A 25628-nucleotide genomic window follows, 5' to 3' on the forward strand; every position below is an offset into this window, starting at 1 on the left:
CTGTGGGCCTTCACTTTATCGTCCATGTTGTCTAGAACTGGGGCAGGAGTCACAGTTTCTTCCTGCTCACAACCTGCTGTTTTGTTTTGTCTTAACAGTGAGTAATTATGGTCTGGAGAGGAAGAATGTGGTGTGAGCCCTACGCCTTCTCACCTGTCCTGAAATACACTCAGCCAGCAGAGCTTGCCTGCAGACCAGCCAGCACTGCTGGGGGTGTCCAGGGTGAGCAGGGCATCTTGAGACCTTGTCCTTCCTCATTGGGAGGCGTGGCTGGGAAGCCACAGGTTTTACTAAAGGCAGTTGCCCACCCAGATCTTTCTCCGGCCCTCAGAAGGGAGCAGGACCAGCTGATTGCTAATGTTCCTTCCAGGATCCCAAGGAGAATGCTAACATCGGACGTATGCTACCCAACTGGGCTCCAGATCCTTGCATCAGAAAAGAAATGGCTCCTAAAAGTGGCTTTGGGCCAGGGCACCAGCATTCACCCCCAGGTTCCTTGCCGGGCTCTCACCTGCCTCAAGTCCACTCAGATCCGGGCTTCCGTTGCTTCCAGCCTTCTCTGCTGCCCCCTGCTGTCGAAAAGAAAAACTCCTATGTCTTCAGCATGGGAAGCAAGCAGGCAGGCCCTTTGCAGTCAGATCCCTGCCTGTGCCCTGTAAGATGCCGCAGAACAGCAACACAACCTACCACACTGTTACACACGTATTAAGCACTTACTGTCTCCAGGAGTTATGTGTGGCATGGGCCTCGGTTCCCAGACAATGCTCCACATGGAGTTAATCAATGAAATGCCCAGCAGCCTTGCACATGCACTTTCCGCTGCCTTGAATGTCCTCCCTTCCTCCACCCCCATAACCATTCTTTAAATGCCACCTCCTCCAAGAAGCCTTCCGAGTGAGCTGCCTTCACCACTCTGCTCTTTTTTAAAAATATATTTTATTGATTTTTTACAGAGAGGAAGGGAGAGGGATAGAGAGGTAGAAACATCGATGAGAGAGAGACATCGATCAGCTGCCTCCTGCACACCTCCTACTGGGGATGTACCCGCAACCAAGGCACATGCCCTTGACCGGAATCGAACCTGGGACCCTTCAGTCCGCAGGCTGACGCTCTATCCACTGAGCCAAACCAGTCAGGGCCACTCTGCTCTTATAGACCTCCAGGTGGACTCTCCTAGATCAGCGGTCATCAACCGGTGGTCCGCAGACCACTGGTGGTCCGCGAGGTCCGAAAGGTTGGCGACCGCTGTCCTAGGGTACTTCCATGATGCTCAGTGATGCCCTCCCTCCCTTCTGCCCCTTTTCTTGGACAAATCACATAACACCTGTGTGCCTCATTTCCCTCACCTGAAAACAGCTAATTATAGCAGCACCTCATGGGGCTCTTGGAGGCAACAGAACTGGCGTGTGGCAAGCCCTTGGTGCAGCGCCTGGCATGCAGCAGGCCTTGGTGAGGGGCAGCCAGCAGTGCCAGGCCAGCGGAAGGGTCTCCCCTGAGGAAGAAGTGGAGATGAATCGGCCAAGAGCCGAAGGTCCTCCTTCCAGCTGGGTCACCCAGGAGGAGGGCCCTGAATGGTAAAATCCGCACTGGGAGGGATTTGCATGGGTTACTATTGTGAATGGGGTCTTTCTCCCATTAAAGCTATTTACATGGTTTCCTGATAACACAGAGCCTTGTTATTCAATAACTCTGTAGGGCACCTTGAACAAGGCCTGGGTCCTGCACCCGGAGGCCCAGGGTGTAACCAAGAGGACAGGGACCGTTGGTGATCACAGCATTGCGATGAGAAGCTATTACCAGATCAGGAGAAAGGCCTGTGGTACCAGGAAGCATTTCCAAGAGGTGCTGAAGCTGGGGTTCATTCATGAAAATAAGGGGCCTGAGAACTGTTTGCTGGATGAATGATTAGATGCTGCTAACGCGAGACTCAGTATTTTGTTAATAAAGTGTGTGTGTGTTTTTTTTTCTGGTTTCCTGTAGAATCCCAGGTGTGAGCGTGGGTGGCGGCGGTAGTGTTTTTTGCTGAAGGTGCAGATCACCTAATTCCTTCCTGCCTCCATCTTCGATGACCGAGTTGGTAAGAGTATCCCTCCCATTCATTCCTCATCTTCCTTTAACCTGGGGGACAGATTCAAAGATAGAGCCCCCTAATTTTGGCCAGCCTGGGACAAAGGCATATCTTTATGGAGTTTTTCAATAAAGGTCAGGGTGCAGTCCCCACAGTGGGACAAAGCAAGGAGGAACATGAGAACAGAAGGCGTCTCCTTCCTAGTTTGCAGCTTTCTGCCCAGGCACCCCTGCTGCGCATGCTCTCCGGGCCAGACCATGACAGCCACCGTGACCTCCTTACACAGTCACGACTCCACAACCCTCTTTCAACCGCTTAATGGACAGATTTCCACCAGGACAAAGCTCTTGGTCATTTTTCAAGACCCAAATCCTCAGTCACCAATCCTGCCAGAGAGCAAGCCAAGACGTCTTACTGATAGAGACCAAGGAGAACAAGGAGTGAGTGAAATGCCTTGCCATCATTAGGAGCGTGCCTTGGGGGGTCAGGGGTGTTGGACTACTTCCTAGAAAAAGGGGAACACTGTGATGTAGGTTAAATTTTTACTATTCTTCCAGCACCTCCTGCCCCTCCCCACCCCCATGGGAATGAACGTTTCTGGCCAAGCAGTTCAGATCCCCAGAAGGCAAACACTGTGCAGGCAAAACTGGGCACAGGGGCCCATACAAGATAAACCACAGGACCCTTGCCCTCAGGGAGCTGCCGAGGGATGGAGGGTCTTACCCTAAAGGCATCCCTACTTGTGACTGTGATGCAGGGAGAAGGGAAGAGCTGTTTGCAGTGCTTGGGATTCTATGCTCCGGGGTCTGTGGCCTGGGCACCTGGGGAAGTGAGTTTTGATCTCTCCCTCTCCCAGGGCCACAGCTGGAGGGTTTGCCTTTGCCTCAGAGTGTGGGATGGCCCAGTACGAGCCATCTCTCCAGGGGAGGGACCTGCTGCCTCAGCACTGCCTCTCACCAGCAGGTGTCTGGCTCACGGACCTTTTAGCCCTTCGTTTAATCTCAGGGTGTCCTGGATTTCTGACCGACTGCTCATTTGAAAAGAAGTCAAGGCAGCTTATCCCAGAGAACAGAGTCACCCTCATTCTGGTGGGCCCTAAAAAAACATTTGGTGGGGCTCAGGACACAAAACCCAAATATGGCACCTTGGCATACCCACTATTTTGAGCTAGAGCCTGAGACATGGCTGAAACAGGAAGGTCACACTGACCTTTCCCTTGCCCTTCTCCCCTGAAACGGGGCAAAAACCCTCCTGCGAGAGGTGCCCTCCCTATGACCAGAAGAAAGGAGCATCCTTGTCTCCAAAGACAAGGCCAGAACAAACAGGCCTCGCTCAGTCCCGGTTCACACTTAGCACATCGTCAGACCTGCTGTGTTTCTGCACAAAGGACCCCCCTTTACTAAACCCAGCGCAGAAATACTCCTTCCGAAGGCTCCTGTGTCGCATAAAACCTGTAACTTCGTAGACTTTTCTCCTGTTAATCTGTCTTTGTTGGTTTCATTGTCACACCCAGCCAGGAACCCTAAGAGGCCAGAGGAAAACCTTTCCTTCCCGACACCTTTCACCAAAATCACTCATTTTAACAGTTGAGAGAGGTTCTGGAATAGAAACCCACAGGCCGGAGGGTGGGGCTGGGGTTGGGGTGGGAGGGGTGGAGAAGAACCCAAGACATCCTGCAAAGAAAGGAAATGGCCTTAATGTTTCAAAAGATCAGTGAGGAGTGGAGGAAGGTGAGGAAACAGAGCTGATGCATGTGAAGAAATTAAATAACTCCCCACATCTTAGAGCAGATTGAATTTACATTTTACTTAAAAAAGGGGGGAAGGGGAGTACATACACAGGGAGGAAAATGGGGTGGGGGACAATGGTCTGAAATAGGTTTCTACGATGTCCCCTACAATGACCGGTTTTGTCTGTTGGGCAGTATTTCTCCTGCTGGCGAACAGCTGCTTACAATGTTACAGGGGCGCAGACCAGGGAACTGCCGAAGTGGAGGTCCGATGGAAAGGGGAGGGAGTTATCATATACAATGTAAGTTTATAATACACAGCATTTTCTTTAAACGATGCAACGCAGTCGCAGGAAAAAGTTAACAATACTAACACGAGAATAATCAAATTTTTGTTTGTTATCCATGTACAGCAACTAACTGCTTTACAAAAAAGCAAAATAATACAATATATCATCACATGTATTTACAGTGTAGTAAATATACTTTTCTGTCAAATTTTACACAAACTATTTACAGGTGAATATACTGCATTAAAAAAAATTATGTGGCTGACACTAAGTGAGTTTTTGTAAAAGTCCATTGCATAACATTGACTAAGACATGCCTCATTATGCCAGGGGGTGAAGGGGAAATGGAAAAAAAAGTAGAAACAAAAACCTAAAACAAAACTGAAAAACCCTAAAGTCCACCAAGCAGGGAGGGTTGCCTGCTTCCATTCGGCCCCCCCAGAACATCCGTTCGGACCTGGGTGCCTGGCTCAGGACCTGCACGGCGCCGGCACCCAGGAGGGAACAGGTGCGGAGCGACAAAGCACAGAGCACTCACCACTTTCCCCGAAGCTAGTGAACCGTGTCTCCATGTTGGCAAACAAGGGCACACCCCTGGGGCTGGGGCAGTGGTAAAACAGGCAGACTACGCACAATAGATAGTGATGAGTTAATGTTTTCCTCTTGAAAAAGTCAGGGGAAAATCCACAAATCAAAATCACATGACCTACAATGTCCTTTACGGAACTTGCATCAGATTTTGCAAAATGGGCAACTTGCTCTGAATATCAGAATTCCCGGAGCAGATTACAGGTATGAGGCCTGGAAAAGTACTTCATCCCTCAGGGGAGCATACGTGAGAGACTTATGTCCTGGGTATTTTAGTTATTTGTAAAGCTGGATTTTCCTCAAAAGCCAGAAGTTCTTTAAACAGTAAAAATTTTAAACCTTGCTAAGTTTTCAAATTCTCAGGATGTACTGGTCAAAAGTATGTTTGCATTTCAAAGAAGGTTCAATTTGATTTGTGCAACACTGATCATTTAGGAGGTACTTTAAGTGAATTCATTCCACTCATTACACTAGAGGGCAGTGCATACCTTTAAGAAATACCATACCTTGGAAAACGTGTTTATGGAAAGATAAATATTTTTTTAACAGTTAACCTTTGGGAGTTTATCCATTTTGATGAGAGAAGGAGAACAGCACAACAATACCCACTGTCATGTGCACCAAACTAACCGACAAAGAAGAAAAACAGGAAACTGAAATGATTGAAGGCTCATGTTGGTCTTTATTCCAGGAGCCAGGAAGGGGTGAGACCTGCCCCGAAGCCCTGGGTTGTGCGAGAGCCAAGACCGGGACAGCAGCTTGGCATCCTGGGCACTGAGTTGTCAGTGACCTGTTTCTACACCCAGTGCTAGTCTTAGATTCTTTATAGTCTTAGTTGCTCTTATTATAAACAATCTATTCTAATGCAGCCTCTACGATAGTTAAAAACAAGTTTAGTTAATTGCACCTGTCTTCAATATTTTCCAATAATTTTATGTCAAAATACCTATTAATACTAAGGTTTTTTTCCTTTTATTTTGGCAAATGGTTCTTACTTTTCCCAGGACTGTAAACAAATTAAAAAGATTAAATTCTTGTTATTTCTGAATATCAAAAGCAATTTTATTTACATTAACATATTACATTGTTACTGTGTGGATAAATGTGAAATGTGTTATATTATTAAAACCAGAACACTTACATGTACCATTATTCATTGATTGAGCCGTGGAATTGAATTTACTGAAATCCACTAGGAAACAGCACTATAGGAAACTCCCCTCTCAAAGCCACTACATCTTAATGTATGAAGGGAACCTGGGACTCGGGGAGAATATCTTTTTGTAATAAATATGGGTTCGTCCTGAATTGGAACGTTTAGATACTATATGCTCACTGAAGTCGAATTGTTTTGCACACTGCAGGTACCCCAAAGACACTGGGTCTGCGTTACTATGGAAACCGCCATGCCATGATAATCCGTCCCATTCAGTAGAGCAGCACCTCTTAAGGTCCCTTACAGTCACACTAATGCAGGCTGACTAGTCTTTTCACAGTGATTAAATGCAATTCTATCATATACAACCCAAATGTTTGGCTAAAGAAATTCCTGATTCTTTTGGAGGGAAAGGGGAAGAATACAAGACAAACTATGTTCTGTCAAAGACATTTTTGTTAATATACACCATACTCCCTCTTTCTGGGAAATTATTAAGCAAAGTAAAAGCAATAGCTACTCAAAAAGTCACGTACCATTTCATGTTGCTCTGGAGCTAATGCAAACATCTATACAAGTTACCTTCTCGGAACAACTTTCAACCCTTTGTTCACGGATTACCCTGCTCAGAATTATTTAGGAAAGAAGAGGAGCGGAAAATGTATAATTACTATACTTAGTATAGTTTTGGTTTATAAAAACAAAAAACAACAACTTTTTAGCATAGTTAAAGATTAAAACATAATCAGCTGGAAAAAAATAAACTAGTTTGGATGACTGAGTTTGGATAAGGCCTCAGAACCCATCGCTGTAATTCGGTAACGTTAAGATAATATGTGGTTACACTATTTTCCTGTAATTATTGCTAATACTCAAGTGTTAGTATTTCTTAAGAACCCACTACAAAAAAGTAAATCCCGCCACCCCCCGAAGTACCTCGCCTGTGGCTAATGGTATGAAGCCACTGAGGCCTGACCTTTATGGCTCCTTCGGTTTTGTAAGGTAAAAAAAGTCCACAGCTAAAAGTCGGATTAAATAGACTGGGGTTATAATATTATTTCTCCCATAAACGTCTATCTTGGAAAGTGTGTACACAGATGGACACTTTCCTTTGTCTGAGGAAGAGGAAACCAGAGGTGGGCTCTGTGCACATGGCCTTCCCAGCCGGCAGGAGGAAAGAATCCAGTCTCTCTCACCACTGCCATGTTCTCAGTTCAAGCGTCCTGACCTCCCACACTCTCTGAAGCTGTTCTGCACACTTGCCTAAACCAGACACACTGAGCGTAGGAGGGAGAAACAGTTACAGGAAAAGCAGCATTAAGTTAGGCAATGCTTCCTAGAGTTGATCATCTGGCAACACAGCAGCCGGGTGGGCTCTTTTTAACCAGGAAGTGCAGCATCCCAGCTGGTGGTGAGGGGTCCCCAGTGCAGAGCCCGCGTACGTACGTCAGGTCTGTTTGAAAAAGGACACAAAGAAAGCTTCACACAATCTTCTTAATGCTATTACGTTTGAAACTGCCAGTGCTTCTCTGCTTCTGCACTTGGCTTGCGGATCCATGGCGAGTTCGTCCACTGTTACAGTGCCCGGCGGTTGGGGAGAGTTCAACGTTCTCCTTGTCGATTCCTGGAGAGAAACAGAGCAGCCAGTTATACCCTCTCTGGCGTGAAGGGCCAGGATGGGATCTTATGGCTTGTATACAAGCTACAACCTGGAGGACTGTTTTTGCACATTTCATTTTAATAGTCAACTGCTAGAATGCTTATGAAGACCTTGTCACACAGAAAACCTCACATTTTGGTAAGCAACTTTTGCTATCACAGCAGAAAAACAGCACAAGGAAAAGAAACCCTCGGGAAGCTGCTAGAGGCAAGGCCAGCCTGAGCTGAACTCAAGGCTAGCAGGGAAGACAAGAACTCCTTCCTCCAAGTCATCCCAGCAGCTTCCAGCAGAGGTCAGCTTCTCGCCGCATATCCCTACTGCTGTCCATACACAGAACACGCACACTGTGCAGTTACAGAAGATACTGAAATCTGTCATCTCAAAGAAAGGCAGAGCTTTTTATTTTTCTAATCAGTGCCTATCCCAAAGGAACTCAAATGTTTACTGAGAAAACAGCATACCACAAAGACACTGCTTTGACCTCTTTTCCACTGTGGCCAGCCAGCTCATGTTCCGCACCTTCAACAGATGCCACTCATTTCTCTGCCAGAGATGAAACCTCCCAAACAGGGCCCTACAATGCGTTTTACAAATAGTCTAAGTAGTGACTTCATAACAGTGACCAGAGCAAAAACAACATATTATTTAGCCCTCAGATTAGCAAAGATTACAAATTAGGTAACAGAACAGTAGTTACCTCGGGGAAGAGGTGAATGAAAGAAGACATGAGGGTGGCTTCTAGGGGTGCTGGTAATGCTCTGTTTCTTGATCTGGATGCTGGATTTTTAAGTGTTTACTACTTAAAAGTTCATATGGCCTGTATATTTTTCTGTCACACTTCAATAAAATTTACCAAAATAATTAGACCAATTACATCCACCTTTAGCATAACTACTGGTGGGAAAGCAACCAGCCGGAGAGCATGTTAGCAATTTGTACCAAAATATGAAGTACTGGCCCTGGCTGGGTAGCTCAGTTGGTTAGAGCGGTGTCCCGATATGCCAAGGTTGCAGGTTCGATCCTGAGTCAGGGCACATACTAGAATTAACCAATGAATGCATCAATAAGTGGGAGAACCTATCGATGTTTCTCTTCCTTTCTCTCTCTCTCTCTCTCTCTCTCTCATAGACTGCTTAAAAAAAAAAAGTACTGGTTGATATTTACTGATACAGAAAGATGACCATAATTTAGGAGTAGGGGGATGATAAAGGTTGGGAAAACACTGGCCAAAATATGTTACCTCTGGATGGTGTTATTTCAGGTAATTTTTACTTTATTCTTATCTGTACCATTTGAATCTTAAACATTAAATCTGAGAATGGAAAAATTTTCACTTTGGGATGAAAAGTAGAATTCAAGTCTAAAACTATGTTCTAGCAAATGTATGTAGACCCACCCATGTCTTTGTTGGCTCGTGAACAGAAACAGATTTGCAATGAGTACCTTCGAGGAGCCACATATCCTTCCCTTGAACTCAGCCTTAAACTCATTCAGGGTGTAATGTGTCCACAGGCACGGGGCCTGACTCACACGGGCTCAGGAAGACTTGCTGCCGTGAACTTATCAGAGAACTTGGGCTTCTGTCAGCGTTTGCTCGTGAGTAACAATGTCAGCAACATGTCTCCAGGAGCCAAGCACCGTGTCAGCATCGGTTCTAATCTAACCATGTGGAGAACGATGAATGGAAGGAAACACACCACAATGTTCACAGAACTTTTCTCTGGATAACAGAGTTCTGGATGACTTTTATTCTCTTCTGCATATTTATTAACATTTTTTCTAGAGCTATTTAAAAAAAGAAGCAACAAAACTGAAAGAAGGCTGCTCATCATCTTTTAAATGTACCTTGAACTTGTTTGATCAGGGTCTTTTAATGGCCTTGCCTATCTCTACAGGATAAAATTCAACCCATATTTTTTCTCATCTGTTTCCTTCCTGATGCATCTTCTGTCTCCTACCAGAACTACTTTCTCTCTCCTTTTTCCCCTCCTGATTTTATGTGGCATGTATATTTATTACATTCTGCTCATACTATCACAACTTGTATATATGCCTTATTCTACTAGAATAAAGGTACCCAGGAGGGCAAGTGGCTCTCTGCCGGCAACCTGCCGCCCTGGGCTGTGTGGCCACCTTTGGCGCAGCCCTGCCACTGCTAGGCTGTGGCTCACTCTGGAGGAAAGCAGTCATCACAGTGCAAGGTGGCAATGCCTCTGAGGACAAGGGCCTGCGTAGTAATATTAAGAATTAAAATTAGCCCTGGCCAGTTTTTCTCAGTGGTTAGAGCTTTGGCCCATGGACCAAAGGGTCTCTGGTTCAATTACCGGTCAAGGGCATGTATCTCAGTTGCAGGTTCATCCTGCCCTGGTCAGGGCACATGTGGAAGGCAACCAATGTGTCTCTCTCAGGTCAATGTTCTTCTCTCCCCCTCCCCTACTCTCTTTAAAAGCCAATGGAAAAAATATCCTCAGGTGAGGATTAAAACAAACAAAAAAAGAATTAAAGTTATATAAATTGTAGTTACAGAGATTAAGTCACTAAAGTGAAGGTGACTTCAAAGAAATACTAAGAATAGTCCATTTTCTGTTTTGTTAAGCAAATAACCTTCATACCCCTATATAAAAAAAATTTAAAGCCTTATTTATCTCCAGTTACATTTTAAGGGTAAAAAAGCAAGCTATAACATTTTATACATACTATGACCTCAACTATGTAAAGAAAAGAAACTGGAAAGAGAGGTACCAAAATGTTAATAGTGATTATCTAAGAGTGGTGAAATTATGGGTGACCTTTTCTTCCATTTTTCTGAATTTTCTATTTTTTTCCTAATGAGCCTGTGTTCCTTCTAATTAAAAGCATTACAGTATCTCTTGGCCAGTGTGGCTCAGTGGTTGAGCATAGACCCATGAACAAGAAGGTCACTGTTGGATTCCTGGTCAGGGCACATGACCCCATTGCGGGCTCCATCTCCAGTGTGGGGTGTGTAGAAGGCAGCCAATCAATGATTCCCTCTCATCTTTGATGTTTCTCTCTCTCTTTCTCCCTCTCCCTTCCTCTCTCTGGAAAAAAAGTTACAGTATCACTCACTGGCTTAGCCCCATCACGCATAACCCAAAGATTCAATGCTATGTGAGAGGTTGAGGTCCTACCTCTGCTCTCAGATTCCATATTCTTCTCAGTTCAATTGTTGTTTGTGTGTGTGTTTTCTTCCTATGTAATGACCCAACTCTACACTCACACACAGGTAAATGTGGTATGACTGTGACTCCTAAGTTAACTGCACAGCAAAAATGTTGTACATTAAGGATCAAAGGAGAAGCTGACATGAAAATATTGGACGGTTATTTTCAAGAAAACAAAATAAAAATTGCATTATACTTACACCAAAACATAGCATCTTGAAAAAGCCAGGTTGTATGACAAGAATGATCTTAGTATCTAGTTATGGCATTTAGGTTTCTAAGCATCATCCTCACTTTGGAAAATTGTGGCACCATTCATTGTTTTACCCTCTTAAAAGTGAATCTAGAAACCTTTCTAGAAGTTGGTGAAGGATTTGGTCTCAACATTCTATTGGAAAAACTGTCAGATTGTCAGCTGTTCTGCTCCAATGGAGACAGAACCCACCTGTACTGGTCCCTGCTGTTTTAAACTAGTCAGAAGACCTCTGTGCTGCATTGCTTCTCATTGAGGCCTCTCAGGAGCTTTGCATCCATTTCTCTCACACCCCACGCTCTCCCTTCTGACCCTCAGTGGGCACAAAAGCAACAATCCATGTAGTGACAGAAACCCAAGGGTCACCAACCAAGTGGAATCAAGGTAAAAACTTCAATCAAGGTCCTGACTGGCTAGCTTGGGTTCCCCCCCAGGTGAGCTGTGGTCAAACATGCAGCCAGTGACACCCATGCAGGGCGGGAGCAGCTGGGAACCCTCTCCAGCAGTGTATTAACAAGCACTATGCTCGATGGATTGTGGTGGTAGATTACAGATAAAGATGCAAATTCTAAGTAAAAGGCGTTTTTGCCCCAAATTTAGTGAATCGAGTAAATTACATTAAGTTATAGTTGTTTAAGTTACATGTCCATTTCCTCTGCTTGCACAGGAGTTCCTTGAAGGCAGGTGGGTGTATTTTGACAACTGGGGGGATATAGATCTGGCCTGACAAATAACTAAAACACCTAATTTTGGTGTTTGTTTTTTAAAACACCAAAATCATTTCCCAAACTAGAACCTGATATTGTCATGACATGATAAAAAGGACTGGATCCCTTTTAGTTCTTGAGAGGCGAGGGAAAATGGGTGAGGTGATTTTGTGAGAAGTTACACAACAGCAATGAAAGCCTAATAATAGCCCCAATCTCCCACCACCCCCACAGCAACACTAGTAGGTTATGACTGAATTGCTTAGCTTATTACACATTTAATGGGGCAAACCTGTTCAAAAAGTCTTATTACATGCACGAGAAGGCAAACATATCAGAAGACCCAGGTTTGAGTCTGGGTTGGATCAGATCTCTTATCTGGTTCTAGTTCTTAATCTGGCCATGAAAGATCAGCAGGTTTGCCTATTTCAAAGGGTCCTTAGAAGAATCAGATAAGATAATCTATGTGAAGACTTTTTGCACATAGATAACATAATTACTATACAAATTAAGATTCTCCTAATAGCTGAAATAACAAAGACCACATGATGTACTAAAAGAAGTTTTAGAACAAATGCATAGAACTTGACCTTTATATTACAATTTGTAAAATTACTGAAACTAATGTAAATAAGCACAAAAAATAAATCTTGGAAGAAAAGACAACTATAGCTTCATATGCTACAGAAAATACATTCATGGACACATGTTAAAAATATAAATTCAGAAACAGTCGTATTTTGAGCTAGATATACAAAATAGTAACTATAATAATTTTAAAAATTTAATGGACTTTCATCAATTGCTAGCACTTTTTCTATTTGGTCTACTCTTTCTACATAATAATTATAGAAGAGTAAAAGAAAAAAGGCATCTTTTATAGATTAGACGTAAGTGTATCATATCACACTCTTTCCTTCTTAGTACTGAGAGCTAACTAAGGACCATATTCCTTTTTTAAACACATGGGTGATAGACTGGACGGACAGCTTTAATTTATAAGAAAACACTGGGGTTGATTTTTTTACATTTGGGAAAATAAATACTTCCTAAGCTAAAAACTCCTCAAACCACACACCCTGTTTTCTCCATGAACTCTCCCACAGTCTCTTGCTAACCTGCCCCTGTCAGTCCAGCGCTCGGGGAGTAGAAGCAGCTCCTTGTCCTCAGTCTCTTAGACCAGAGGGCACACAGGAACCCTAAAGCAGCGGCTTTCCGAGTTCCCCGGGCGCTAAGCCAGGCTGTGCCTACAGCGCCTGGTGAATGAGTCTCACGCCGTGTGCCCAGGACGAGCGCAGGGAAAGCAGTGTTTCGTGCAAAGATGATGAAAGGAAAGAGTACCTTGATGAGGAAACAGCTGCATGAAAACTGCTGATTTAGAGCAAGGCAGGGAAGCTTCACAGACACAGAATGAAGAAAAAACAAGAGTGAGTGATGGCCGTAAGACATAAAAATGGTGAAATGCGATTAGATGCTGGATACTTATGTTCCTGGGTTTCGAAGGAATCTGGTTTTAACTATTGAATTCTGACCATTAATTTCCTAAATATTACACTCTGTAAATAAATGGCAGAACTTACAATTTTACAGACAGATGTGTTTTTATCACCTTTATTACAATTAAGCATATTAGTTTAAGTCAAGAATTAAACTTAAAATACAATGTAAAAATTAGCAGAAATTGCACCAAGCAATTGCTCAGTTTAACATTGTTTTCCTCCCTTAAATACAGGGCAATAACAAATAAAAAGAAAAAAATAAATCAAGAAAATACCAGATAAAGTTCTGGGGATACCATAAGCAGTTCCCTAAAACATTCAAATCATTTCTGAGATTTTTAAGTAGCCTCAAAATAACTTTGAGAGTGAGACATTTTACACCTGGTAAACATGTTAGGAGCTTACTGACTCAGCTCTGTCTATAGGCACACCTCGGAGGTATTTCAGGTTTGGTTCCAGACCACTACAATAAAGCAAGCTCTAATTTTTTACTGGTGGAGTAGCTTCCATTAGTAAAAAAAAAATGCAGCATCCGTGAAGCACAATAAACAAGGTGTGCCTGTACATTTGGGAAATGGTTTTCAGGAACTATCATTGTGCACGCAGCTGTCACACTGCTGTTGGTCTAGGAATGCTTCCCAGGAGGGGGTCTGCATTACAGAAGCAAAGTGAGTGGACAACTGACAGGCCTGGACACAGCCCCAAAATAAAGTGAAAGAAAGGAATTCAAAATAAAACTCAATTAAATAAGTCTTTGCTCCAAAAAATGCAAGTCCATTTATTAACAGTAAAATAAGCTGATCAAAGAAAAAAATTAAATTTCTTTTCTAGTAAGAAACATTTAAAATAGCCCTAGCCAAAATGGAATTCTATGCTGCTGTAAAAAAGAAGGAACTCTTGCCATTTGCAACAGCATGGATGGACCTGGAGAGCATTATGTTGAGCGAAATAAGCAAGTCAGAGAAAGATAAATATCACATGATCTCACTCATTTGTGGAATATAATGAACAGCATAAACTGATGAACCAAAATAGAGCCAGAAGAAAAAAATATTTTAGAATATGATAGAAGTAATTCTGTTATCTGCAGATTTTTAATATTTCCTATAATTTTTGTGATATTATACTATGTTAGTACAGTTATGGTAACATTATTATATTTAAAATCTTTTTTTCTTGAAATATTTTTATTGCATGTAATATTATATTTAAAATGGTTTTCTTTGAAATATTAATGTTTATTGCATGTAACATTATTATATTTAAAATAGTTTTCCTTGAAATATTAATGTTTACTTCATGTAACATTATTATACTTAAAATCATTTTTCTTGAATTATTAATGTTCATTGCATGTAACATTATTATATTTAAAATAGTTTTTCTTGAAATATTAAAAAAAGAAAAGAAAAAAACAAAATAAAATAGCCCTAGCTGGTTTGGCTCAGAGCGTCGGCCTGCGGACCAAAGGGTCCCAGGTTCGATTTCAGTCGAGGGCATGTACCATGGCTGCAGGCTCCTCCCTGACCCGGGCCCTGGTCAGGGTTCGTGCAGGAAGCAACCAATCGATGTGTTTCTCTCACATTGATATTTCTCTCTGTCTTTCCCTCTCTCTCCCACTCTCTCTAAAAATCAATAGAAACATTTAAAATCGATCACAGACTTCTTTTTTAAAAAATTATAATACACACCTCACACTTTTTGAGGGTAAAAAATATAAAACTTTTGCCATAATTATTACCCGATTATTCTTAAAAAATACTCCTTGTTTATTGTGCTTCACGATGTGGCATTTTTTTTTTACTAATGGAAGCTACTCCACCAGTAAAAAATTAGAGCTTGCTTTATTGTAGTGGTCTGGAACCAAACCTGGTAAAGGTACAACATGATAAATACCACAAAACAAGTAAAATAGTTAGCTGTGTACACTTGACTGCTCTGACTCTTCTAAAATCTACTTGAGGGCAGGTATCATGTCCTACCAGCTCCCCAACACCCTGGGGTCTAAGAGAGTCCCTTGTATGTAGTAAACAATGAATATCTGTAGGATAAATATCTGGACTTTTGGTTATCTAGGCTTACTCTTGTACTTAAAATAAAAAAACATGTACATGTAGAATTTGTGATCAGAGGAAATAACTTTAGCTCCAAACCCAATACTGAGATCCATGTGGAAAAGCTGTTAAGTCTTTGGTGACCAGGGTCTCATTCATCTTTAAATGTCCCAGGTATACACCTACAAAACAGGTGTTCAAATGTTTACTGAATTAAATTACAGTGTGAAAAATAGTAGGAGGTCTTGGTAGAATACAAATTAAATTTCACATTAGAAATGGGTCTATTTGATTTCTTTTAAAATCCATATAGTTCCACTCGATTTTTATTTCTAGTACACTTGCTGTGTAATATCTAAAGAGGATGCAGGGAGACTGCACTTGAAATGGGCGCAGTACTCAAAATATGGCTTTAAAAAAAGGCTTCACTGCTCATTATCTAGAACCATTGATGGCTTGGCCTTGTGCAAAAAGAAAGTCCCATAGGTAGCATTTTTAGGTAAATAGGGTTTATTTTCTAGTTTTAATCCTGGTTCTTCAATTCACGTCTAGCTTGCTACAGTGGACCTAATAATGGATCACAATGTCAAATTTGAAATATTCTTATATGTCATAGAATAAATGCTATGGGTTCCCTTGAGGATTCTTTTAGTGGCACTTGGGAACATCTGAAGAGGCAAAGTTTTATGTCCATTTGGTTAAACTGTCCATTTATGTCCAGTTAACACAAATTTATATGCACTGATTCTGAATACAGTCCATTGGCTCCACTGATGCCAAGTTCAATTTCTACTAGGAAAGGAGTCAGAAGACAGTTATGCGTTTTAAATGTGGATTTATAAAAACGGTCCTGTGCTAAGGGGACAGACAAGTGGACTATGCTAATCTCTCAAGAAGAATGCATTTTCAGAGCCAACTGCTTTATTTTAAGTAACCACTATTTCCTCAAAAGCTGGTGACTGATGAATTACCAGTCACATTTTTATTTAAGTAAGGTTTAGTGCTTGGGAGGAGGAAGTTCATGGATTTCTTACCTAGCTGATTTCAGCAGAGAATGTTGGAAACTATAAGAAAATACAGTTCAGTGGCAGATCCTGCTAAGCACCACAGATCTAGAGTCTTGCATTGACATGGAAAGTCTGCAGCAAAGGGCTGCTGAGCTGTGCAGATCAGCAACTTTTGCTTTTTCACACAGGGCAACAGAGCATTCACCTGCTTAAAGCTCAGTAGACTGGGCACAGGTTGATGTTGGGTAATTTGATAACAAACCATACAGATCTTCTTTAAATATTTCTGATGGGACCTGGCTGATGGGAATGGAGATAAGGAAATCTTCTGTTTTCTGTACAGCTAAATAGCCAAGTTGAAATGCTGGAATGAGCCTGGGATCTGGCTAAGATTCATCACTTCTTTCAGCCCACTGAGACCAGCAACTCAGCTCCATAAATTGAGGAGGCAAGGATATGATTACATAGAGCGAAAGACATAAAGCAGTATACCTAATTACATACAAAGTATTAACTCCTGTAAGAGCATTCCATGAGAGCAAATAACAAAAATACAATAACTAGGTACAGAGATAAATCAAGATCCTTCATGGAGATGATGAACCTACAATTTAGAGATAAAAATGGGTTTCATGGGAGAATAAAGTCACGATTGAAAAGATAAACTTTTTCTCCAAAAACATGTAGTGAAATAATCTGGCAAACTAAAGGACACACAATTTACAATTTAGAGACCGTAAATGCTGAATACAGGAATTCTACTTAATTAATTCTATTACTTTTAAAGCTTCAGTTTCTTTTGAGAATAGCCAGAGGTTTCTAGGGTGCAGTAGTTTATTGAAGCACCATCTGTGAAGAACCACTGGAGGTGAGACCACTGGTTTAAAACTGCAACCAAAACCATACAGCTCTTCTCTGATTTTTCTAAACAATTCTAACTAAGAGGTTACAAATAGGACTATTTTTTTAAAAAGGCAAATGTTATAGATAATGTCCAACTAATACATAATGTCCAACCAGAACATAAGCGATTAGTCAACTAGCAGGGGAAATTGTACTGGTCACTTTTATTTTAAGCCTGATTATTTTATTGTCTCCATTAGGGGGCAGAAATCCCCCTACCAATTAATCTGAGTATTAAAATAAAAATTAAATAAAAACCCAACTAATATTTTGACAGGTTTAACATCACTTTAGTAGTAGCCAAAGAGGCAAAAGTTTGCTCAAAATGAATCTAACTTTGAAAACAAGAGAACCAATATGGGCAGAGTCTATTAATTTTCTCACTGGGATCAACATTATAAGCAACAAATAACCCAGAAAACAAGAGCCTATAGAAGAAAAAGAGTGCTGGACTTAAGGTAAGGCAGATGGAAGTAATGAGACGGCAATAAACAAACAAATAAATGAAGAATAAGGGAAAGGAAGGCAGGAAGAAGGTGACACACACATCATAGCTACATAAAGCAATGAATGTGTTAGAAAGACACTGGACAGGGTTCTGGATAAGAACTGCATGATAAAGCAATGAGCTTAGCGCTTCTAAACCTCAATCTCCCCATTGCACACAGCGCTGTGAGCCTAGAACTAAGTAACCCTACAGTGCTCCCAGCTCCAAAATGCTAAGATTTTAAAGGGTGGGGACAATGGTGAGGGAAAGAATTCAGAGGCTGCAATATCCAGAAGAAAGTACAGTTTAGCTTTTGCCCTTGCTTTAACAGTTGAAATGCCAATTATGAGGCAAGAACACTGGCAGATCCTAGGGCAGTGCTTTTCAAACCCCCGAGCACTAGAATCACTGGGGTACTTATTAAACCACAGATTGCTGGAAGGGGTTCCTTGTGCAGGAGGTTTGGGGTGGGATGCTAGCATTTGTATTTCCAACAAGCTCCCAAGTGATGCTGACACTGCTGGTCTAGGACCACACTCGGAAACACACTGACCGAGGGAATAAGTGACAGAGGGCAAATGAACATGGTTATATTGTGGGGAGGGGGAGGAGTTGGCCAGGTTTCTTTTATTTCCTGCCGAGGGCTGCGGGGGTTGGTATAGAACTTGATAAGGCACAATAAGGTGACTGATAAATAAATGCTGGATCAAATACGTTGTTTCTTTTGCTAACGAAAGCTTAATAAATAAAGTTATTTAATATAATGGTTTATATGAATTGGGTATTTGCCAAGGTCTTCAGAGCTACAGATGCTTAAATGTTTGTGCAAAACTGGGATTATAACCCAGGGATTCTATTTACGGATCTTGAACATTACAAAATAGTTATAATACATCATTTGGCTTTTTAAAAGAAAATCCATGCTACCACTTAAAAGACTATGTATAGTAACTTTTCCAATAATGGAATTTTAAACACAAAACCTTAAAAAAAACATTTAGAAAGGTATCTTTCTGAGTGGAAAACGTGGCCATAAAGGAAGCTCTCCTTCGTTGCTCTCCGTAATCACAACACCCAACAGCATCAGTTCTATAGCCAGGACCAGCTCCAGGGACGTAGTTGTATGAGACCATTCACTCTGACACCCAGTGAGCCCGTAATTCTGCAGGGCTGCCATGTCTGCCATCTTGTTCATCTCAGCCCCACTGAGCTAATAGCTCTCATCTCTCAGTACATTCCCCTTTAGTTGCATGTTGAATTGGCATACTTTTCCCACTTGGACCTAAGAGTGACTCCACAGTAAGGAATCTGCTAAGGAGCTTTAAGATGTTACTACCTTGAGATGGCCTTTCTGTCTGGTTGTGTATTTACTCCTACGTTTTCAGGCTGGTTTCTAGATTGTTAGGTGGTTGCTGGCTGCAGGGAAGTGTTTTTGGATATAGTATGCTGTGTCAGAGACACAGAAGCCCTTAGGGCAAGGTTAGTATATCTAGTAAGGGAATTGTAATTCTGTCCACTTATAGGGTAATGCGCTTTAGGTTGCTCCTCCTGCCCAAACTCTTAACTTATCAACCTTGGAACGCTCTGTGAATATTAAATATTTCACTATCTAATATATAAGTGTTTGAAAGTAGAAAGCTTTATAGAAGAACAAAATTCCAGTCAGCTACAAAGTAAAGAAGAAATGTAAAATGAACCTCATGATAAAAAAGGAGCAAAAACTGCTTAAACTGATAACAAGGGAATTCCTAATGTTGGTATATTAATAGTATTGTTCAGATTTATAAAAGATGACATTTACTAACCTGGGGAATGCTGGGAAGTTGCAAGTGAGGTCATGGAATTAGAAAGGTTAAGGTTAGCAGTGATACTAAGCTGGCTCTGCACTGCAGGAGGATAAGGAGATGTGGGTGTCAGGAGGGACTCCTCACTGGTTTCTTCATCAATTCCAGGCAAATACGTGTCAATCAAGGCATCAAGAAACTTAACAATAAGCTCAGCATAGTCTGGGATTTGTGTTTGCTGTAATGGAAAATAGGAAATTATTTTAGCTCCATTCTTTTTTTATCCCCTTAGAAGCCAAAAATGATTCAGTTTTCATTGTAGGCTTCAATTTACTATTTTTTTCTTCCTTTGTATTACAGATCATTTAAAAAAGGGGGTGGAGTAATATTTATAGACTACCATGAGACTCACAACTGGGAATGTTATTTGGCTTACACTTTCAGGTTCCAGATGAACCTGCAATTACTGAAAGCCATGCACAGACAAAAACCAAATAATCCTGAGACAATACAATTACAGGAATGTTGTCTAGTCAATTTTCCAAAACAGAGAAAATAGACAGAGCATTATCATTCCAGCTGCCATTTAGAGATTCACTGTGAAGGGCTACTTGCAATCAAACTTCATAAATTCCTGCTGGTTTTTAAATAAATTTCTGTGATTTCAGGCCCATTTTTCTTAAATGACAGCCTTTACATAGCATGAGATATTCAGTGATAACTAACCAATATAAATTAACTTCACAATTCTTAAACGTAAACAATAAGTTTTAGGTAATCCATATTAATTTAGTACATCTGCAATACTGCACTAGTTACTGTGGGGGGAAGAAACAGACATCCTGCCTTCAAGGAACATCAATCAATTTGGAGAGCAACCTTATCTAGAGAAAATAATTAAATACACATTCACATAGCACTGTATCAATTAATGCCAATCAAAGAACAAACTGAATAGGAGCAAATAAGGATATATTCAGTGAAGAATAAATCTAACCCAATAGGGTGGGAGAAAAAAGGTTTACATGAGGTAGATTTTTTCCATTATGTAATTTTTTAAAAATTGAGATTTAATTGAGATATAACAGTTTCAGGTCAAAGAGGTAGATTTTAACCATAGGCAATGCTCCTTCCTCATTACAAGATACGTAAGTGTGTGCCTTAGGATCAGCAGATACACGAGGGACTGAGGGCAGAAACATCTGCAGAGATTTATCACACCCTTCTGAAAAGTCAAACATAAATTGAACTGAGTTGTTTTCTACAAAAGCTAATATATAAACATATTAAAGGTGCTGCCTCTTAGAAAGAATCTGTGGTGGAAACTTTAGTAAAAATAAAGTGTTTATTGTGAATCATCATTCTGGTTTTCAGCATATTCTGTGCTTTTAAAGGAGGCACACTAATAAGAATAAAATCTTTCATTTTGTCAATAGAGAAAAACATTTTTTTCTTACCTTTGAAAAGGGTCCTGCAAACCGCCATAAGCCATTAAAACCAAAACCTGCAACAAATCAAATGTTACTTTTATAACAAGCAAGAGACTCCTTTACTCTAAACAGAAATTAGTTACATAGTTGATGATACAGAAAACAGATACCCCACACTGAAAAATATGTGTCAAAGTAGACTAAAACTCACTTAAACTCAGTATAAAATCATACTTTAATTTTAAAAAGTTGTCCAACCAGTTATCTATAAAACATAAAATTAAAAGAGTCAGAAAATGGCATATGGAGAGAGAAGTATAAACAAGACTACCCCTTCTAAAGAATTCTTTAGTCAGTGCATTTTATAACAGCGCACATGTTAGCAAGGGCACCAACCATCCTCCTCCCGATACATGTATTTACTTTGCAGGTAAGAAGTTTGGTATTGTGGTGGGGATTCTTCATGGTACACCACACTCTGCACAATTCCATGAATTGGATTTAATAAATTTGGATCTTGGCACAATGACAACAGAGTGTTGATCTTAGAGTCCAACAAATTGTGCCTAAAAGACAAAAGACAACAGGGGAACATTTTAAAGAAAAATTAAATGAAAATATACACTGAAAAACATATTATATAGTTCCCAGGACCATGCGATAAAAATGAAGGGAGAGGAGTGCTTTTCTAAAATTTCTACAATGACTCTGTATGTTGCTTTGTTGCTGTTGTTTTTAGTCATCAGGGAAAATGTGGTACAAACAACCAACTATTACTGTCCATATAACCATGCTTAACCATCTGTATATGGTGACTGTTTGCTCAAGACAAGGTTGGCTTCTATCTTCCACTATCAGCATAATTTACAATAATTTATTTCTGCTGACTATTGATATGTACCTAGAAAGTTAAACTAAATTTAATATTAGCTAGTGTTTAATAATGTTGAATCAGATCAAATAAGGCAAAAAAGATTAGTTTGGAGGGGGTGGAATATCTGATCCAATTCAAAACTTAAGAGAAAATGAACTATTTCTAATCAGGCTATCACCCATTAAAATAACCAAGAGCCAATTATTTAAAATTCTGAAAAATTTAAATGATATTTAACAAAAATAAGAAAATAATGATACTACATAGAAGGCCTAGATCAGGAATAGAATTCCCCTAGTTTCTTTGGGAACTCTTTGAGGCCAATATGATTGTCACCCTTAGGAGAGCATAAAACTCATCTCCCAAAGAGGTCAATTTTATTTTCATTCAGTGTGGATAAGTACAAAAGCTCTACCGAAAAAGAAGCCAAAACAGGTATTTAAATATAGTAGTCTCATGGTATGCTCCTAAGTGAGGAAATGAACAATGCTTGTCACGATGAACCACTTAAGAAAATCAACCAGATAAGAAAATGCTTTTCCTAATGTGTGTTATAACCACACGAGTCTTAGCGTCCATTAAACCACCATCTAAGCTAAAATCAGTCACATTATCTTACGTTCCCTTCTCCACAACCAGTGAACATGACTGGGTGGTACTTTGCCTAAGTTTTTGTAAAACATTTGACTCTAAGACCGACACAAAAATTAAACACAAAAGGAATACTTACACAACAGGAAAAACTTTGGGGAAAACAACACTGGCTTCTGCTAAGTATTCATAAAGAATTCGTTGATCAAACTCATCCGTGGTATATTTTACCAGTGTAGCCTGCCAACGTGAGAAAAAGTAAACAGCAGTTTGTTTTGAGAAGCAGAAGACAGCCTTCCTTTTATGTTTTCAATATTTAATGACTTTCTAAGTGACTGGAAAAAAAACTTGAGGGGGGACCCTAAAAAAGAGAAAACCTTACCAGAACAGTAAGAAGAAGTGCTTGGATCTTTGGATCAGTAAGTACTTCCTCATCCAAGAGAACATTTGATTCTGACACTGAAACTTTACGTAAATGTGGGTGCTGTTGTGATGAGGAAATCCTTGGAGTTTCTGCAGTAACATATGGAGTAACATGTTCAGCTGTATTAATAGAATATACACACTAGATACTACTTCACCTAATACATTTTAATGTTACTTATAAAACTCAATAGCTTTTTAGTAGACATTTAAAATATAAACATCATGCAGAATTACTCTTCACCTATACAAAAGTTTTAACTAGCTGTTTACAATGCTATAGATTATATATATGGTTACTCTATATAGAGGTTTTAGGATAACAGTCATTTTAAGAGCTGTATGGCTTATATTTTGAAAAAGATCAAATGTTTCTATATTTCATCCTAAAGATCCTAAGAAATGGCTGGAAAGCAAATACAGCTTTAATGTACTTTCCCACCTGATTTTCAATGATCTAGATCAATTATTAACTTTGTTTCTCACCCATTTCATAATCAGTTTCTGCTACTCTCCTCATTTTGGGGGGTGTTGTGATCCCTGATTCCATTTCTTGCCTTTTAGGAGCCTTTGTGTCTGATATCAAGTGATCAAAACTTTTCCTTGTTCCTATAAACAAAAGTTACAGAATATGGAAAGTCATTAACCACAGTGTCTGTGATTAGGATTATACTAAAAAGAAAATGTTTGGACACAAAGTGTTTAGGTTTTCACTTAAGGACCCAAAGAAACTCAAACGTATCACTAGCGTGTGGTTTCTCTCCTTTATTCTCCATCTTCTCAAGGAATTTTGGTCCCATAGCTTTCTGTCTCAGGGCAGGATGTACCTTATTGGTCCAAGTTAAACTGACATTACATGCACTACACTGGAGATAAACCGAACGCCACCAACAAGTATAATACTCGATAATAAATTTGGGGTATGCACTGTTAACAGTAGCAAAGATATGTCTTAATAGCCTTTTATCAATTTAAGAAATTCTGCTGGTGCCAAGAATTAGATAGTAACATATGAAGAACTTCCAAAAGTAGGCATGTTCAAAGTTTGATTTTAATTCTTCAAACTTTGAAAAAAAGATCTGCTTGCCTGAAAGTACTAAGTAATAGATATATTGCAAGATGCTTCAAAAATAGCTAATAGGCCGGGCAGGAGTGGCTCAGTGGTTGAGCATCAACCTATGAACCAGGAGGTCACAGTTTGATTCCCGGTCAGGGCACATGCCTAAGTTGTGGGCTTGATCCCAGTGGGGGGTGTGCAGGAGGCAGCTGATCAATGATTCGTATCATTGATTTCTCTCTCTCTCTCTCTTTCTTCCTCTCTGAAATCAATAAAAAAAACAGAACATTTTTAAAAAAGCAAATAGTACCATTTCCCACTTGCCTTTGAATTTTCTAATCCTGTACTGCATTGATGTTAAATAGCTTCCTCTTATTTAAAGTAAAGCACTGAAGCTGGATTATTTGGAACTTGCACTAAGTCTTACCTGTTCTACTTGGGAAATCTATCCCAAACTTGACTCCTCTTCTCCGTTCTCCCGCTGTGCCTGCCTTAGCGCAGCCTATACCATGTTTTTTTTTTGGACTGCTGTATCAATCTCTTAAACGGTCCCCTTGCCAAAAATCTCTCCCTATTTCTCCACATTGTAGCCAAAAAACTATCATAAAAAATTTGGTGATGTCCCCTCCCCTACTGGCTAAATCTCTTAACATGGCCTACAGTTCCCCACAATTTAGTTCCAAACCTTTTCTAGCCTCATTTGCTACCCAACTGCTTTTCCTGACTTTTCTTTATTCAGGCCATTCATTCCCCTTCTCTCAAATGCATTCTGTCCTTGTCTTATGTCTACCCAGTCCAGACATTACCTCCTTTCTGCAGCTTTTCCTAATTTCCCCAGATCCTCATGTTCCCCTCATCAAGACATTACTTTTATGATACCTAGGATGTTGTTATCGGCTGATTATAAGTTTTAGCCACCAAACTATGAGCTCTTCAGAGCAGAGATCATAACTTTTTCATCCAGCACATGAGGTGAATGAAATTAATACTGCATTTTCTCCGAAACCAGTTTTTCATTTATAACTTCCTTGGCATGAAAATTCAGAATTACAAAATACAAAGTAACCAGGAAACTTCTAGAAGATTATTTATGGCAAAGTATAAACAGAAAGGAACTCAAACAAAAGGTAACAGCCCTATGTGACTAGCAACAGGGATTAATATTCATGTTTTCAATTGTTTTTATGGTTTACTGGCAGGTTATTTATTGCACACTATTGTTTGTTCACTGATTTCCTTATGAACACAAAATTTCCCCAATACCTAGACACTTAAAAATATACTTGCATGGACAACTGAAACCCACTGAGCCATCAGTGCTGGTGGCTGAAATATGGATCCCAATTTATTTCAGTAGCAATGTTGTATGAGAGCCCCATTTGCATCTCCTCTGTGGTGAGGTGGACTCGGTGAGCTCTCATTACCTGCTGTCAGCTGCTGAAAAGGGAAAGGGTCTCACAGCACGTTAGGTGCACTTCTCATTGACAAATGGTGATGTAACTGAACAATCTTAACTGTCAAGATCATATCTTATAGTAATAGAAAAACCTAGTATTAAAAAATCTTACCATTTTGTCTTTTTAAAGAAAAGATGGCAAATAGTATTATTACAGCTTCATACCATACTGATGTATCCTGCTCTCTCTCAGATAATTAGGAACTGTATTGTTAAAGGCCCTGCATCTGAGTGAGTAGCTAATGTCTCTCCCATTCCCATTTCCCTGCTGCCTGGCCATGGCAGAACAAAACAAGGCTGGCCACAGTATTTAGTCTACGAATTGGAAAAATACTGATTTAAGGTCTCATATTCATTCCTCATAACTGATATGGCTTAAGTGATCCATCAAACGCTCTTATAACTGGCATCAAAAACTTTGCTACATCAA

At 40.3% G+C, this 25628-nt stretch overlaps 1 protein-coding gene across 11 annotated transcripts in view; it reads right to left on the reverse strand.

Annotated features, from left to right (window-relative positions):
- Positions 1-3849: 3849 nt before the first annotated feature.
- The window catches only part of NF1 (neurofibromin 1), a 242644-nt gene continuing 220865 nt past the window's right edge, over positions 3850-25628 (reverse strand). For 10 of the 11 annotated variants that reach the window (XM_080680674.1, XM_080680681.1, XM_080680682.1 and 7 more), the window contains 7 exons: positions 23172-23294; positions 22645-22775; positions 22402-22502; positions 21221-21363; positions 20825-20871; positions 19389-19605; positions 3850-7455 (listed from right to left, as the gene is read on the reverse strand). In XM_080680674.1, the coding sequence (XP_080536800.1) occupies positions 7313-7455; positions 19389-19605; positions 20825-20871; positions 21221-21363; positions 22402-22502; positions 22645-22775; positions 23172-23294 (905 nt within the window). In that variant the 3' untranslated portion in view covers positions 3850-7312. The remainder of the gene's footprint in view (positions 7456-19388; positions 19606-20824; positions 20872-21220; positions 21364-22401; positions 22503-22644; positions 22776-23171; positions 23295-25628) is intronic. The other variant, XM_080680683.1, reaches the window with a different exon arrangement.

The sequence above is a fragment of the Plecotus auritus genome (genome assembly GCF_963455305.1).
Source record: "Plecotus auritus genome assembly, chromosome: 7".
Lineage (NCBI taxonomy): Eukaryota > Metazoa > Chordata > Mammalia > Chiroptera > Vespertilionidae > Plecotus > Plecotus auritus.